We start from the raw sequence: 16,955 nt of genomic DNA on the forward strand, positions 1-16,955 counted from the left end.
GATGCGTTCAGTTGTCACCTTCTATTCAACCGTCACGCGCATAGCTGTTGATTTTGTTAGTTCAAATTCTTTGTTTAGGCTGATTCTGGGACCAGGAGAGGGAATGCGGCTGTTACTCAGCTGGTCTGTACTCTCATGGAACGAGTTGCGGCCGGAGAAAAGGCCAATTGCGTTTAACTTATCCCTTTGCTTCATTGTTTCCTTGAGCTACGGCTCGCCGAGGCGCTGGCAGATGCCCGGAACTATATACACGTGATATGGGTTAGATAAGGTGGGAAATAAAATAATGTGAAAGAGCGTCCATCATGGAACTCTGCAATAACCCTTAAACCCATAAGCAGGATGACTGTCGCCCGTTACCTCGTCTATTTTTCCCTAACTGTATAGCACTTTTCGTGCAAAATTGGCAACTGGAAACAAAAATCGCAAGGAGTTGAGAAATTAAGCGATCTACTAAGGGAGGGAGCCAAGGCAACAACCAAACTGAAAGCAAAAGTGAATAATAAAAAGTTAACCGTTGTTTATGAGAATATTTATGGATCAACACCTTTTTATTTAAAAAGGAAGTAGAGAAAACGCCGCCGGAAGTGGAGAACAATTACTTGTTTTGAATGACGCTTCTACAGTTATCGGTCGAACCGCCTCACGTAGCCACTTCTCTGCTGTGCTTATGTGGGTGTTTTTCTAACCTTTCGCAGTGAGCGCAGTACGTCTAGAATCGCAGAGTCCTGCGCTCTACGCGGTTGTATGGAACTGGCGGCCGCACAGCGTTGCGCAATTCGCGGAACTGTCAAAACTGATCAACAAGGCGAAAATAACTGATGTTCGAAACTATTACATGAGAAAGACTGAAGAAGGCGTAAAAAATGAACGCAGCCTGAAATCAGTAAAAAAAATAACCTGGCATAGGACAAACCATGATGTATGCACTAAAAGATGAGAAGGATAATATCATCCGCAATCTCGAAGATATAGTAAAAGCAACGGAAAAATTCTAAGCTGATCTGTATACAGTACCCACAGGAGTCACGATACCTCACTTAGAAACAGTGATGAAAAAGATACAGAAACTTTCCTATAAGTTCCGATGAGGTCAGAAGGGCCCTGCAAGACATGAAACGATGAAGAGCGGGAGGATAAGGTGGAATAACAGTCGATTTAATCAAAGATGGAGGAGACATAATGCTTGGAAAACTGGCCAAGCATTATGTCTATACGAAGTGTCTATCGACTGCAAGGGTCCCAGAAAAGTGGAAGATTGCAGACATTATACTAATCCACAAAAAAAGGAGACGTTAAAGAATTGAACAATTATGGGACCATTAGCTTGCTCCCAGTATTATATAAAATATTTACAAAAATTATCTCCAATAGGTTAAGGTTAACACTGGATTTTGTCAACCAAGGGATCAGGCTGGCTTCAGGAAGAGATACTTTACAATGAATCACATCCATGTCATCAATCAGGTTATCGCGAAATCTGCAGAGTACGATAAGCCTCTCTATGTGGCTTTTATAGATTACGAAAAGGCATTTGATTCAGTAGAAATACCAGCAATCGTAGAGGCACTACGTAATCAAGGAGTACAGAACGCTTACATAAAAAAGCTTGGGAAATATTGCTACATGCGTGAAGTATTTGTTTGTTCGAACGAGGCGCGTAGGCGCCATCACTCCAGAAAAGAGGAGGAAGAACGAACTGGGCTCGCACTGTGAATCTAACCGGTCAGCGCTGCAACCGCTGTTGTAAATATAATCTGTAAATAGTTTCTCGTCTTACTGACTCGTCTTTCGCGTTAGAATTTCTACAGAGGTTCTTACAGCTACTTTAATTCTACACAAGAAAAGCAGGGGGATACCTATAGAGAAAGGGGTCAGACAGGGAGACACAATTTCTCTAAAGCTATTTTCTGCGTGCTTAGAAGAATTCAAGCTATTAAACTGGGAAGGCTTAGGAGTAAAGATCGACGGCAAATATCTCAGCAACATTCGGTTTGCCGATGACATTGTTCTATTCAACAAAAATGCAAACGAGTTACGACAAATTATTGGAGACCTTAACAGAGAGAGTGCAAGAGTGGGGTTGAATATTATTATGCAGAAGATGAAGATAATGATAAATAGCCGGGCAAAGGAACAAGAGATCAGGATGGCCATTCGGCCACTAGAGACTGTGAAGGAGTACGTTTACCTAGGTCAATTAATCAGAGGGAACCCTGATCATGAGAAGGAAATTCACAGAAGAATAAAAATAGGTTGGATCGCATACGGCAGACATTGCCAGCTCCTGAATGGAAGCTTACCATTATTATTGAAAAGTAAGGTGTGCAATCAGTGCATTTTGCCAGTGAAATATGTCCAGTGCCAATGCATTTGCCAGTGCGTTTCCCAGTGCATTTTGCCAGTGCATATGGGACAGAGACTTGAGAGCAAGTTAAGGACCACGCAAAGAGCGATCGAACGAAGATTGCTAGGCATAACGTTAAGAGAGAAAGAGAGTGGTTTGGATCAGAGAGCGAACGGGTATAGGCGATATTCTAATTGACATCAAGAGGAAAAACTGTAGCTGGGCAGGTCATGTAATGCGCCGGTTAGCTAATCTTTGGACTATTAGGGTTGCAGAATGGGTACCAAGAGAAGGGAAGCGCAATCAAGGACGACAAAACACTAGGTGGAGCGATGAAATTAGGAAATTCGCGGGCGCTAGTTGGAATCGGTTGGCGCAGGACAGGGCTAATTGGAGATCGCGGGGAGAGGCGTTCGTCCTGCAGTGGACATAAAACATGATGATGATGATGATGATGGAGATGGTGGTGGCGCCCCCCCCCCCCCCCCCCCGAAAAAAAATCCTGGGTACGTGCCTGTTGAAATGTATAACTTTATGGAACATTATGTTTGTAGTTGCATCACTAAATGCTTATGATACATATTTTTATCTCAGGTGATCCAACTTTTATTGCTGTAGCAATCTATGAACACTCCAGACGAAATTTAACTGTCGCCGTGATATGGCGGATAGACCAACCGACTGAATTCATCGCATAGGTAGGTTGACGTTTACACGCTTAGTAATGCGTTCTTTTCCCAGCATCAGCGTCAAGAATTATTTCAAGAGACATTTATTTGGGGTATTATGGATTTAGAGCAGTCGCTTAGGAATTTTTATATTTCCCGTGAAAATTACGGTGCAAAGAAACGAAAGGATCATTTGTATTAATAAAGCTCATTGGCCTGTTTACTGGCATGCATGCAGAGCCAGCTATGTACATGTCCAGGAATTTTATACATTCCTCCTTCGGCTTTTTGTCTGTCAACACAGCAGGGAACGAGCGTAACTCAATGGTCAGCATTTCGTATAAATTATATGTTTTCGCCACCCGAGTTTCGACAACTTTCAGTTAGTGACGCCGAGAGGGTATGCCGTTTTATTAACATGCGTGGAAGCTTGATGTGGGCGAGTTGGTTTTGCATACTTGAAGAAAAGAGCGCTACGACGACGCGGACTGAAAGAGGAACATGTACGACGGACAAGGCGCTACTTCCAACTAAATGTTTTCTTGAAGAAACAGGATTATATATAGATACAACCTAGAATAGCACCACCGTGACATCACGACCTCCCTATCTCATTAGAAAAGCTATCTCTTTTTCGGTAAGCGTCACTGACGGGCAGCTAATGCACGCGCCCTCGGCTTTTGCAGTGTGGAAAGCTCATATCTCCCGTTCTAGTCTATCTCTAGAACGTGCCAGAAACCTGGTGTCACGAAGATACGGACGGCAATTGTGACATTCTAAGTGTTCAGCCAGATGTCCCCCGCATGCCTATACAATTTATTTATTTATTTATTATTACCCTCAGGGCTTAAAAGAAGCTTTATAGAGAGGAGGGCTTTAGTATAACAGTACATATAAAATAAATACAAGGAGAAGTGAAGAACAGTTATACCGCTAAGAAGATACAGCAACAACAGGTAAATGAACACAAAAGTAGCAAAGTAAAAATAAACACTTAGAAATCAAGTAACAAGAATAGAAAAACGAAAACACGAAATAATAGCAATGAAAGAAAACGATAGCAATAGGTGACGACGCTTTAGTGACGCAGTTTTGAAGTAGGTTTATAATTCGTTTAAAGCGATGATAGACACGTACGGAGACATGAGATGCTGGTGTAATGTACCGGGACTTGAGCTCGAGGTTATGATAGTAGATTTTGTGAAAGAGGGAAAGACGAGATAATTTTATTGGGGAAGAAGACGGCCCAATTGTGCTCACGCGCCCTTTCATTGCCACACCGTCCTGTTTGACCGATATAAACCGGTTGACAATTTAGGGGTATCTCATATACGACATTACTATTGCAAGCCGTGTACTGCGCTGCATGTTTGTTAGAGCATGGTTCGGGTTTTGCTTTTGTCAGCATAGGGCATATCTTGGCCAACTTACACGGTGCACTGAAGAGAAGATTAACACGGTGCCTTTGCGCAATCTTCTTGAGGTTGTGGGACACACTGTGCCAATAAGGAATCACATGTAATCTCTTTCTATCAACTGACTTTTCTGAGCGAATGCCCTCTCTTGCCTGTTTGATCTTTTGAATTAAGAAGCTTATCGCTGACGCTAGAAACCAAATGGGAAGGGAAATCGGCAAGGCGTAGCCTTGGAACCTGATTATTATAGCTGCTTCCTACTTTGTGGTTGCAAGATTTATTTAAAACTTCCTTTAGACAAGTCATTGCAACAGCTCTTTTTACTAGCTTGGAATGGGCACTGTCGTATAAAATTAGCTGCTTGTTCAACTTCGGCTGGTATTCGAAACAGACATGCGTGTTCATTAGAGTTAGATTGAGGACCAGAAAAGAAAAGCCAGTTGATAGGAAGAGATTACACGTGATTCCTTATTGGCACAGGGTGTCCCACAACCTCAAGAAGGTTGCGCAAAGGCCTTTTCTTCAGTGCGCCGTGTAAGTTGGCCAAGATAAGCCGTATGCTGACAAAAGCAAAACACGAACCATGCTCTAAGAAACATGCAGCGCAGTACACGGCTTGCAAAAGTAACGTCGTATGTGACATACCCCTAAGTTGTCAAGAGGTTTATATCGGTCAAACCGCACTGCGTTTCAATGAAAGGGCGCTTGAGCACAATTGGGCCGTAAATAACAATGCGGGGGACCATCTGGCTGAACACTGTCAACGTCCCAATTGCCATCCGTATCTTCGTGACACGAGGTTTCTGGCACGTTCTAGAGATAGATTGGAACGGGAAATATGAGAAGCTTTCTACATTGCAAAGGCCGATGGCACGTGCATAAGCTGCCCGTCAGTGACGCTTACCGAAAAAGAGATAGATTTTCTAATCAGATAGGGAGGTCGTGATGTCACGGTGGTGCTATTCCAGGTTGTATCTATATATAAAATCCTGTTTATTCAAAAAGCATTTAGTCGGAAGTAGCGCCTTGTCCATCGTACATGTTCCTCTTTTAGTCCGCGTCTTAGTAGCGCTCTTTTCTTCAAGTATTAGCATGCGTGTTTATGGCATTTAGTCGGAACGCCTTTGCTGCATTATAGAAGTGCTTTGGTGAAGATAGAAGTGAAGATATAGAAGTGCTTTGGTGAAGTGCTTTGGTGCCTCATAATCAGAAAGTGGTTTTGGCACGTAAAACCCCAAATATTATTATTATTATTACCACTATTGCCACTTCACTCAGGCCGACCTCTCCACCTTTCTGCCATTAAAATTTCTCTAGCTTGGTCAAAATTGAAACACCACTATAACGCAGCAGGAAAGTTACGAATAAGTGCTGTAAATACGCATGTCATTAGAAGGGCGCACCGTCTCGACGTTCCTAACTGAAAGTTGTTGAAATTCGGGCGGGCTTTTGAAATATCACGTTTAAAAATGCTGCCCATTGAGTTACGCTGTTGCATTGTGGTGAAGCTCGACAGATGGGCACAGAGGAAATGTCCGAAATTCCTGGTTATGAGAGAAGGTAAAGAAGACGAGTGAAATCGATCTCTTATTGGTATGCTCTCTTCAACTTTTTCTTGCCACACCTTCACATACCCGCCAGTTCCTTGGCCGATCTCCCGTAGTGGGTGGGCGCCATGCTATAAGCAGGAACAAAGCAAAAGAAAGAAAAAGAAGAACGTCAGCTGGATAGCTGCATCAAGGGTAAGCACCACAAGAGAAGGATAAAGCAAGCAAGTAAGCCTCACGAATCAACCAAGCCTTGCAAGAACGTTCCTGCTTTTCGTCTCTTCTCACGAACTGCCGACCTCGGAAGTGTTGATGGACTTTCCACGAACGCGACCATGGACGGGTCGAGGGCACGCGCCGCCGAAGTGTGGCCGGTATTTCCGGCGGGGACCTTCGGTTCAGGACCTGCGCAGCAGAGCACGAGGTACAGTGGAGGAGCGGAAGAGAGAAGTCGTGGTAGCTCAGGCTCTGCTCCTAAGGTCGAGGATCCCGAGCGTTCCTTCGCGAGCTCACCCAGCAGCCACACGATGAACTCGGGTGAACGACGAAGCTCGACGATGGAGCACTCACAGTTCTCCAGAATAATCCACGACGCTCGGAGGCCTCATGCAATGCGTCGCAATGGAAAGGGGGGCATCAAGACTCGAGAGACGCGGCTGCAATACAAGGGCACCTCGAACGTTGCTGAGCAGCACAGAGATTCGAGCCGGAGATCAAGGGATGACAGGTGGCAGCAATGCACAGCTCCCGATTACGACGCACCTGATAGCAATTCAAGGGTGGCACAGCAGCAGCACATGAGATGCCCCGAGGAAGCCCTGCATGACAAGAGGCGAATGACGTCTGCCATACCGAATCCGAGGTCCACACGGAGGCTACGTCGCAATGTCCATGAGGCTAATCACTCCAGCGACGCTGCTTCTAGACTACCGGTACCAGTCCAAAGAAAACATGTTTCACCAAGAGTACAACCTTCTGTGCCTCTAGAAGATATGAAAAGCCCTTCGCGCACAGAACTCAATGACCGGACGGATCTTGTTGAAAAAAGAACGCTTGACACTTCGTTGGAGGCTAAGAGCAGCGAAAAAACGCTGCTAAAGAAGACCGGCGTGACAAGTCCCCCCTTGTTCGGGAGAAGAGCTAAACAACAAAAGGACGCTGTACTTCCGAGAAAATCGACATTACTGATGACGAAAGATGCTGTAAGCGGATTAGAAGGTCCAATAAATGAATGGTCAGTGGCGACACCAGCTGAACAGCATGACAGAAGCGTCCAGCCTATCCCTTTAAAGCGATCCAGCCTGTCTCCAACTGCCAAACCACTCTGTGCGCCAAGAAGCCTATCGGTACAGAAACCAAACCAAGCTAATGATCGCCAAAGGCAAACGAAGTTTTCCACCGCAGGAGAAAATGGATTGAGCGCCATAACTGACACGCCATGCTTCACAGCCATGACTTCACTGTCTCCTCCTGATGTCGCTAAACCTGCCTCTTTGTTGCTTGATAGCCGAGCCAAAACAGAGGCAACGCCCAGCAAGGCTAAACGAGTTTTGGAACGACCACCGAATAGCTTTACAGTTCAAGAAGTGCCACAGCTTGTCAACAGCACCAAGGATAGCGCTGCTTCTAAATGTACAGGGCAAGGCAATCAGCCTGGCGGCAGTGTTGTCCCATCCTGGAGAGAAAAACTGAAGCGCAGGTCAACGTGCTGCGCCCCTGATGTGCGACACGACGAGTCGGTGAACGACAGCTTGCGAGGCACCAGATTTTCGTCGTCTGAGCAGAAGGTTCTTGAGCGAAGTGAGATAGAATCGAGGGAGCAGCCGCCTGTATTTCCAAATAAAACAAGCGATGTAGATTTGGAAAAGCTGAAAACACACTCTGAAAACATGAACGGCGCCACAGCACCGGTTACTACGTGGTTAAAGATGGCCAATGATGCGGGGGAAACTATGCCTCCAAAGAAATTAACAAAGGAACCACGAGCAGTGGGAAATGCCAAAACAACGGCACTTCGGGACGAGGGCACGCGAATAACGTCTGTGATCACGAAGGTGCGAGACAAAGACGAAAAGGGAGGCGAGAAATCGCGACAAGGAGATCTGGTTGCCGATAAAAGGCGCTCTCATCCTGTAACAGATGACGTCTCCTACACGATGGCTCAGAAGAGCTCCAGGAGCACAGCAGCAAAGAGGAGTGTTCAGACAGGCTTCGAGTCAGCCGGCGGTAACTTCGGCACACTGAAGGTGTTACTTGCGGGGAAGCAAGTTGTCGAAAACCTCGAAGTGTCTGTTCCTAACGTGGACGCGTCAACTGGAGCCCAGAAGCTGCCAGCGGTGAACGACAGTGCTAAGGATCTAGAAGGCACAAAGGCGACAAGCGAAGTCTTGAATGGCGAAAAGCGGGACCCGTCGCTGCGCGCAAAGGCTGTAAAGATTCTGGCGGAGCACACGGCAATTTCTCCATCTCCACTTGTTTCAAACGAGGACTCTCAGGAAGAAGCACAATCTATCAAACGTAAGTTTTTGCGCAGCGGCACTTTGCACTCATGGCGAACGATAGACCGCATACCGAGTTGATGTCAAGCAGCAATTTCGCCCGTCATCGTCGGGCGATGACGAAGCGAGCGTCCTTATCAATACCCAACTACCTCATTTGCTTCATGCTCGGCCGACAAGTGGGCCGTAATCATTCGCGTCACTAATGGGGCTCTGCTAGGGGCGTGAATTGCGTTACGGTAGTTAATAGACAGATTTAGTTGGGCGTCTGCAGCAGCTCTGCCTACGCAGAAAACCCGCGGAGGCGTCAGTGCACATGCGCAGTACGCAGGAGCACGGACGGTATCTTACGTGCACCCGCAACTTTTCAAAAGCTGAGTAGCGTGTACTGCGGGCTCAACTGGCTTTGCGGGCCATTCTCGCGTGTTCTTGTGTGTCCACGAGAGTGCATTTTTTGATATCGCTCTTGCTGAAGATATGACTCCGGCTTGGGATTTGACTTCTGATATTGGCTACACAGTTTCAGAAGGTGGGATATGGTGGCACTGAGTAGCACACTACTGTTTCCTACACGTGCTATTCAGCAATCCCCTTCTCCACTTTTGCGTCCGCCCAACTATTGCCGTATCGCGCGCTGCGCTACGCGTGCACAACCTCGCGCGCAGCGTACGTGGGTGGTTGCGGACGCCCAACTAAAACTGCCTACACTCTTAAACAAATGTACACCCCTTGAGGTTTATATTTGCCACACAACAATAATCGTCATCTGTCTTGCCCGCATTTCCTTTCTTTAACACTGCGAGCGCGGTACCTCCTAGTCACGAACGGCTTGCGCGTTATCGGCTTGACACAGAATTCGACAGGAAAGTACTGAGCGCCCAGTTTTCAAGAGAGGAAACGTAAGAAAGGCAGGTGACGATTATTGTTTGGGGACAAGATAAGCCCCAAAGGGTGTAAACTTTTTTTTAGAGTGCACTCTTAAATATACACGCTTTGAGGTGCATATCTGCCACACAACGATAGTCGTCATTTGTCTTGCTGCGTTTCCTTTCTTGAAAACGCTGCGCTCGCTACTTTCCTGTCGAGAATGCTCTTGTAATTTTGATATGCCGTTCGTGAATTGAAAGTTCCGGGCTCGCAGCGTTAAAGAAAGGAAATGCGGTCAACACACCTCAGCAAAATTACACCGTTTTGCCACAACAATAATCGTCATCTGTCTTGCCCGCATTTCCTGCCTTTAACGCGGCGAGCCCGGTACCTCCCAGTAACGAACGGAATGCGCGTTATGAGCATGACATAGCATTCCTGGCAGAAAAGTACAGGGCGCGGCGTTTTCAAGAAAGAAAACGCAAGCAAGGCAGGTGGCGATTATTGTTGTGTGGGAGAGATACACCCCAGAGGGCGTAACTTTGCCTAAAAGTGGACAGATGACGATTATCGTTGTGTGGCAAGATACGACCCAAAGGGTTTAAATTTGTTTACGAGTGTACTAAGTGCACTGTTTACGAGGGTGCTAAGTAGAGTTTGCGGAACAGAATAATATGAGGATAATGAATACCTTCTTCCGCAAGCGGGATAGCCGAAAGTGGACGTGGAGGAGCCCGAACGGCGAGACTAGAAATGAAATAGACTTCATACTCTGCACCAAGCAGGGAAGAAGTTTGGGCGTGTTGGTGGGATGCATTCAGACTGGGATACATAGCGCAAAAAATTACACAGGGACAAGCAGAACACAGGACGAGCGCTAACGTTCAACCACGCTAACGTTCGTCCTGTGTTCTGCTTGTCCTTCTCTAATTTTCTGCGCTATGTATCCCAGTCTCTGCACTAACCCTGGCATCATACAAGATGTGGACGTGCTCAGCAAGGTGAGCTGCAGTCACCACAGGATGGTAAGAACTCGAATTAGCCTAGACCTGAAAAGGGAACGGAAGAAACTGGTACATAAGAAGCCGACCAATGAGTTAGCGGTAAGAGGGAAAATAGAGGAATTCCAGATCAAGCTACATAACAGGTATTCGGCTTTAACTCAGGAAGAGGACCTTAATGTTGAAGCAATGAACGACAATCTTGTGGGCATCATTAAGGAGTGTGCAATGGAAGTGAGTGGTAACTCCGTTAGGCAGGATACCAGTATACTATCGCAGGAGACGAAAGACCTGATCAAGAAACGCCAATGTATGAAAGCCTCTAACCCTACAGCTAGAATAGAACTGGCAGAACTTTCGAAGTTAATCAACAAGCGTAAGACAGCTGACATAAGGAAGTATAATATGCATAGAATTGAACATGCTCTCAGGAACGGAGGAAGCCTAAAAACAGTGAAGAAGAAACTAGGAATTGGCAAGAATCAGATGTATGCGTTAAGAGACAAAGCCGGCAATATCATTACTAATATGGATGAGATAGTTCAAGTGGCTGAGGAGTTCTATAGAGATTTATACAGTACCAGTGCCACCCACGACGATAATGGAAGAGAAAATAGTCTAGAGGAATTCGAAATCCCACAGGTAACGCCGGAAGAAGTAAAGAAAGCCTTGCGGGATATGCAAAGGGGGAAGGCAGCTGGGGAGGATCAGGTAACAGCAGATTTGTTGAAGGATGGTGGGCAGACTGTTCTAGAGAAACTGGCCACCCTGTATGCGCAATGCCTCATGACGTCGAGCGTACCGGAATCTTGGAAAAACGCTAACATGATCCTAATCCATAAGAAAGGGGACGCCAAAGACTTGAGAAATTATAGACCGATCAGCTTACTGTCCGTTACCTACAAACTATTTACTAAGGTAATCGCAAATAGAATCAGGAACATCTTAGACTTCTGTCAAGCAAAGGACCAGGCAGGATTCCGTAAAGGCTACTCAACAATAGATCACATTCACACTATCAATCAGGTGATAGAGAAATGTGCGGAATATAACCAACCCTTATATATAGCTTTCATTGATTACGAGAAAGCATTTGACTCTGTCGAAACCTCAGCAGTCATGGAGGCATTACGGAATCAGGGTGTAGACGAGCCGTATGTAAAAATACTGATAGACATCTATAGCGGCTCCACAGTCACCGTAGTCCTCCATAAAGAAAGCAACAAAATCCCAATAAAGAAAGGCGTCAGGCAGGGAGATACGATCTCTCCAATGCTATTCACAGCGTGTTTACAGGAGGTATTCAGAGACCTGGATAGGGAAGAAATGGGGATAAATTTAATGGAGAATACCTTAGTAACTTGCGATTCGCTGATGATATTGCCTTGCTTAGTAACTCAGGGGACCAACTGCAATGCATGCTCACTGACCTGGAGAGGCAAAGCAGAAGAGTGGGTCTAAAAATTAATCTGCAGAAAACTAAAGTAATGTTTAGCAGTCTCGGAAGAGAACAGCAATTTACAATAGCCAGACAGGCACTGGAAGTCGTAAGGGAATACATCTACTTAGGGCAAGTAGTGACTGCGGATCCGGATCATGAGACAGAAATAATCAGAAGAATAAGAATGGGCTGGGGTGCGTTTGGCAGGCATTCTCAGATCATGAGCAGCAGGTTGCCATTATCCCTCAAGAGAAAAGTGTATAATAACTGTGTCTTACCAGTACTCACCTACGGGGCATAAACCTGGAGGGTTACGAAAAGGGTCCTGCTCAAATTGAGGACGACGCAACGAGCTATGGAAAGAAGAATGATAGGTGTAACGTTAAGGGATAAGAAAAGAGCAGATTGGATGAGGGGACAAACGCGAGTTAATGACATCTTAGTTGAAATCAAGAAAAAGAAATGGGCATCGGCAGGACATGTAATGAGGAGGGAAGATAACCGATGGTCATTAAGGGTTACGGACTGGATTCCAAGGGAAGGGAAGCGTAGCAGGGGGTGGCAGAAAGTTAGGTGGGCGGATGAGATGAAGAAGTTTGCAGGGACGGCATGACCACAATTAGTACATGACCGGGGTTGTTGGAGAAATATGGGAGAGGCCTTTGCCCTGCAGTGGGCGTAACCAGGCTGACGATGATGACGAGTGTACTGTCTAATGAGCAGTACGCAGGAGAGCAGGCATGGTCTTTTGTGTGCGCCCGCAGCTTTCAAAAGCTGCATAGCGTCCGCTGCGCGCTCTGCGGGCTTTCCGGACTTTGCGGGATGTTCTCGCGCGTACACGAGAGCGCATTTTTACAGCGAAGCTGTTTCTGGCTAGGTTCTGGCGGATCTCGTCTCTGTGAAGATGGACCAACACTTTTTCATATGTGGGCCGATCCCGAAAATAGTGCAATGAAGGGCCGACCCCCAGCGGAGGTGAAGCAGGCGTTAAGCACCCCCCATACGTGGGCCGACCCCGAAGATAGTGCAATACCAGGTCTATCCGCGGTGGAGGTGAAGCAGGCGTTAAGCACTCCCTAAACGTGGGCCGATCCCGAAGATTGTGCGACGCCGGGCAGACCCGTGGCGGAGGTGCAGTTCGCCACTAAGGGGCTCACATTCACAGCTTCGCTGGGCATCCTTCTTGACAGAGTGGAAGAGCACTGAATGTTTTGATACGGCTTTTGCCGAAGATATGACTCCGGCTTGGGGTTTGACTTCGTGGCGGCCGATATTCGCTACACAGTTTCAGAAGCTGGGATATAGCGGTGCTGAGTAGCACACTACCGGTACCTGCCCGTGCAAGTAAGCAATTCCCTTCTCAAGTTTTGCGTCCGGCCAAATATTGCCGTTTCATGCGCGCGCGGTTCGGTAAGTGCGCACGGCCTCGCTCGCTGCTTACGTGTGTGGTCGCGGGTGCCCAAGTTAAAGGGTCTAATTTCGCGTATTTCAGAGGAAACAGTCCAGAATTCAATATGCTGCGGAAATTACCAGCGACAAGACATCGTATGTTTGCAAATGACTAAACTTCTCGGGTAACGGGCTTCCAGTGTTGCATCGGTAAATAATCGTCTAGTTTATTCAGTTATAAAGTGAATTAGCATAATATTATAATTGTCTCATTATACTACATCGAGTAATTTTGCACAAGCTATGCCTTTGCGGCAAAAGTGTTCTCGAGAATACAATATAATCTGCACATGTTCCCTATCTTTGGTGATTTTGACCTAGCATGCTCAAACACCTTAATCTATAACTCCTAAATTACATCAGGGAATGCATGTGACTATCACACACATGAATGCACGGAGCGCATAATCACCAAGCGTCTTTCTGTTCAGCTAAGTTTGCCGAGAACGCGGCACGTCGCTGCAGCCAGTAGTGGGTGACACTTATACAGTACTTATATATTTTAGCTTTACGGGTATGCTTGGACCATCAATGCAGGAATTCTGTAGCTTAAATGTGCGTCGTACGTATGAGATGTAACGTGGTTTTGTGGTGGGAAGTTCATATTTATTCTTTTCCACCTCTGCAACCCGCAGTAGACGAGGGCGACATGTGGCTCGAGGAGTGCCGGTTTGCTTGCGAAGGGGCCTCCACTGTGATCGCCCTCGTGCTCGTGGTCCTGATCCTGTACGGCGTTGCGCGGCCGATGTACGTCCGTGACTCGGATGCCCAGATTATCAGGTTACAGTCTTGCCACGGCGAATGGTGCGACCGGCTCGGGCTCTGGCTGCTGCCCAACAAAAGCAATCCGGAGAAAGACCCGTGCGAGAACTTTTACGAGCGTGTCTGCTACGAATGGAGTATGGGTCGCGAGAACACAACGTTTGTAAGAAGCGTCGTCGACTACGCCTACAACTTCGTCATCGGGAGGATCTCGAGGAGCCCGATGCCATCCTTTATCCGGAACGACCTGGACCAGTTCGTGGCCTTTCTCAAGGTGTGCATGTCAGACCCAAGCTTCAGCGACACCGTGTCGGGATGGATGTCGCTAATTCGCTACGAGCTGGGCGATGACTATCTTGTACTCCGGCAATGGAACTGGTCGCGCATAATGCAGGCCGTGATAAAAAAGAGTTTAGTCTATGGTCTCCAAACCATTGTGGACGTGAGAGTTGGTCGCCGCCCGGATAAACCCGACAAAGCTGGACTCTTTCTTTCGGTCGATGGGTGTATCATTAGTTTATTTTCACTGAACCGCAGTGATACCCGCGCAATTATGTCCTTGCTTAGAGAAATAATCGACGAGCTCCCGGAGTTTCAGTACGTAACCGACGCCGCAGCTCAAGTGAAGGACATTGCATTTTCCATACACCAGAAAAGAAAAGAACCAGTCAAGAAAAGCATGCTTTGCCAAAACCTCGAATCTATCGCAAGGGGTGTTGATACCTCAACTTGGCTGAGCGAGATTAACCAATACGTTTCGGCGAATATGAGTCTCGAGAACGATTGCATCGTTCAGACTCACGAGACCACCGATTACAGGAATCTGTTCCCGACTCTCGAAGAGTATCCTACCGAGATAAGGGCCCTGTACATCAACGTACTTATGGTTGGTCAGGTTCTCCGATATCGGTACAGCTACGTTACCCACATGTTGTCCAAATTGCACGTGTGTATGCACGCGTCTCGCGGCGCATTCCGCCACCTGTGGGTGAAACTGATGATGGACGCGGCGGGCTTGCAGGTGCAGGTGAGATACCTCAGTAACCTGTTCGAAGGCGTTAAGCAGGAAGTCATCGCCCACCTCGAACGAATAGAAGGCTCCAAAGTGACCAAGGTCGCAATGGTGGCCCTCATAAACAAAACCGAGCTACGACCCATCAGCAGTGCCAAAATTATGAATGAAAGCCTTTACAGATATCCTCAGCTCGTCGTTGGGTATCACATGCCACAGTACTTCCTGCAGACGTTAGCGGCTCAGGCCAAACGCAGCGTCAACCAGGTGATGGACGAGGACAGCATGATCGATTTCAAGGGAGAGGCCATTTTGAAACCCACTTACAACACGGATGATCTGACCATCAGCGTGCCGTTTCTGTTGCTCTTCCCACCCGTCTTCTACGTGTACCGCGAGGAACAGTTCCATAACTTCGCAACACTGGGAGTTCTACTCGCCCTCGAATTGGTTAGGGAGGCTGGCAGACGTTCGCTGCTGGACTTGCGCGCAGCCAACGAAAACGCCCGGTGTCGGATACAGCGGTACCTGCGCCTGCCGGGCACAGGAAGCGTTGATCCAGCCCAGCATGATGCCACTGAAGTCTTCATGTGGGAGCTGGCAGTGCGTGCGGCACTCAGTAGCCTCGAGAACTACACAGAACAGAGCATGTCTTCCATAGAGGCGTCAAGTTATGGAGAGCAGCTGAAGCAGGTCTTCTTCGAGCGCTTCTGCATGCTCAGCTGCGCATTACCAGGCGACGACACCACGAGCGGCATGAAGCATTGCGTTCTGCCGTTGATGAATATAGCCGAATTCGCAGTGACCTACCGATGTGCAACCAAGAGCAGCACGAGGTGTGGTGAAATGTGAACCCCGCGTACCGTTCTAGCGTTCGGCCGTCTGAGCGCCATCAGGCGCGACGCGCGTAAAGTGTGCATAGTAGTATTACGTTTGCGCCTTTGCGACTGTAGGTTTTCGCTGTTGGAGTGGTTTAGCGGCTGACATCGACTGTGGCATTACTTGCTGCGAATCTGGCAGTTTCTGCTGTTCTAGCACCATTCACTTTACGTTTTCGCTCGGCAGCCCCAACGCGTCTCTATATCATCGAAATGATTTTTTTGTTGATGTCTAGTTGCTAGTATCCGTTAAGAAATGCTTTTACATGGACGCTGTTTTCGGAACTTTAGATACATCAGTGTAAATGCTTTTCATTTCTCAGTGCATATGCTGGGCAGTGTTCTGGCTTAACTACAGTTGAACATTAGCAGTGTCCTAGTAGTGCATGTGCACCAAGGGAAGTCATGAATAGATCCGCTTAAGAGCTGCATTGTCGTGCACGTTCGCTACGTCGATCTGATGCTGCTCTGATGCTGCGTCAGGGTAACAGGGGCAGCTCAGAATAGTAGATGTCCCAATGGGCCCGAATACGTTGAAATGTCTACACAACAACAACGTAGCTACACAGTGACGACATTCTGGCACATAAAAGGCTCATTTGGTTAGGTATGCGTCTCTCGTTTTTTTAAAAAATAACATACCCTGGTGCTTTGCGTCAACATTAATCTTTGCATCAAGATTCATCAAGCATATGCGCCTGTTTAATTTGCTTGTCGGGTTAGAAGAAAAGTTGCATTTTGGTATTCAAACGGTGGAGGGCGCTGCCCAAAACAGCGGCACTGCAGGCTTTGTTCAGAACGCTATAGATTGATCGAGGGAGAGATAAAAAACTTCATCATCTGCGGCAATGCAGACGATCAAATTTTTGTAACGGATCCCTAGGTGAAACAGTACAATGAATGGCGTCTCTAATAAATCGTGTTTGTTGCTGAACATGGTTCTCGAAATTTAAGGGGAATGGTGGCGTCGTCATCAAATACGAAGTCTTTTTCACCGCATCGGAAGGTACACAGCCTCTCTAACGACGTCTACTATTCAGGCGATTCTTGTCGGACCCCTCGAAATTTCT

The 16,955-nt window shown here is 47.1% G+C and overlaps 1 protein-coding gene across 1 annotated transcript; it reads left to right on the forward strand.

Moving 5' to 3' along the window:
- The first annotated feature begins 6,121 nt into the window (after positions 1-6,121).
- Positions 6,122-16,232, forward strand: LOC135911958 (uncharacterized). The gene is made up of 2 exons (XM_065444318.1): positions 6,122-8,494; positions 13,869-16,232. The coding sequence occupies exons 1-2, from the start codon at positions 6,313-6,315 to the stop codon at positions 15,857-15,859; spliced, it is 4,173 nt and encodes a 1,390-aa protein (XP_065300390.1). The 5' UTR covers positions 6,122-6,312; the 3' UTR covers positions 15,860-16,232.
- Positions 16,233-16,955: the final 723 nt, after the last annotated feature.

The sequence above is a fragment of the Dermacentor albipictus genome, chromosome 10, assembly GCF_038994185.2.
Source record: "Dermacentor albipictus isolate Rhodes 1998 colony chromosome 10, USDA_Dalb.pri_finalv2, whole genome shotgun sequence".
Lineage (NCBI taxonomy): Eukaryota > Metazoa > Arthropoda > Arachnida > Ixodida > Ixodidae > Dermacentor > Dermacentor albipictus.

Coding starts and splice junctions, on each gene's coding strand:
- LOC135911958 (XM_065444318.1), top strand. CDS start 6,313: ATGGACGGGTCGAGGGCACGCGCCGCCGAAGTGTGGCCGGTATTTCCG. Junction 8,495..13,868: donor AGAAGCACAATCTATCAAAC/GTAAGTTTTTGC, acceptor TGCAACCCGCAG/TAGACGAGGGCGACATGTGG.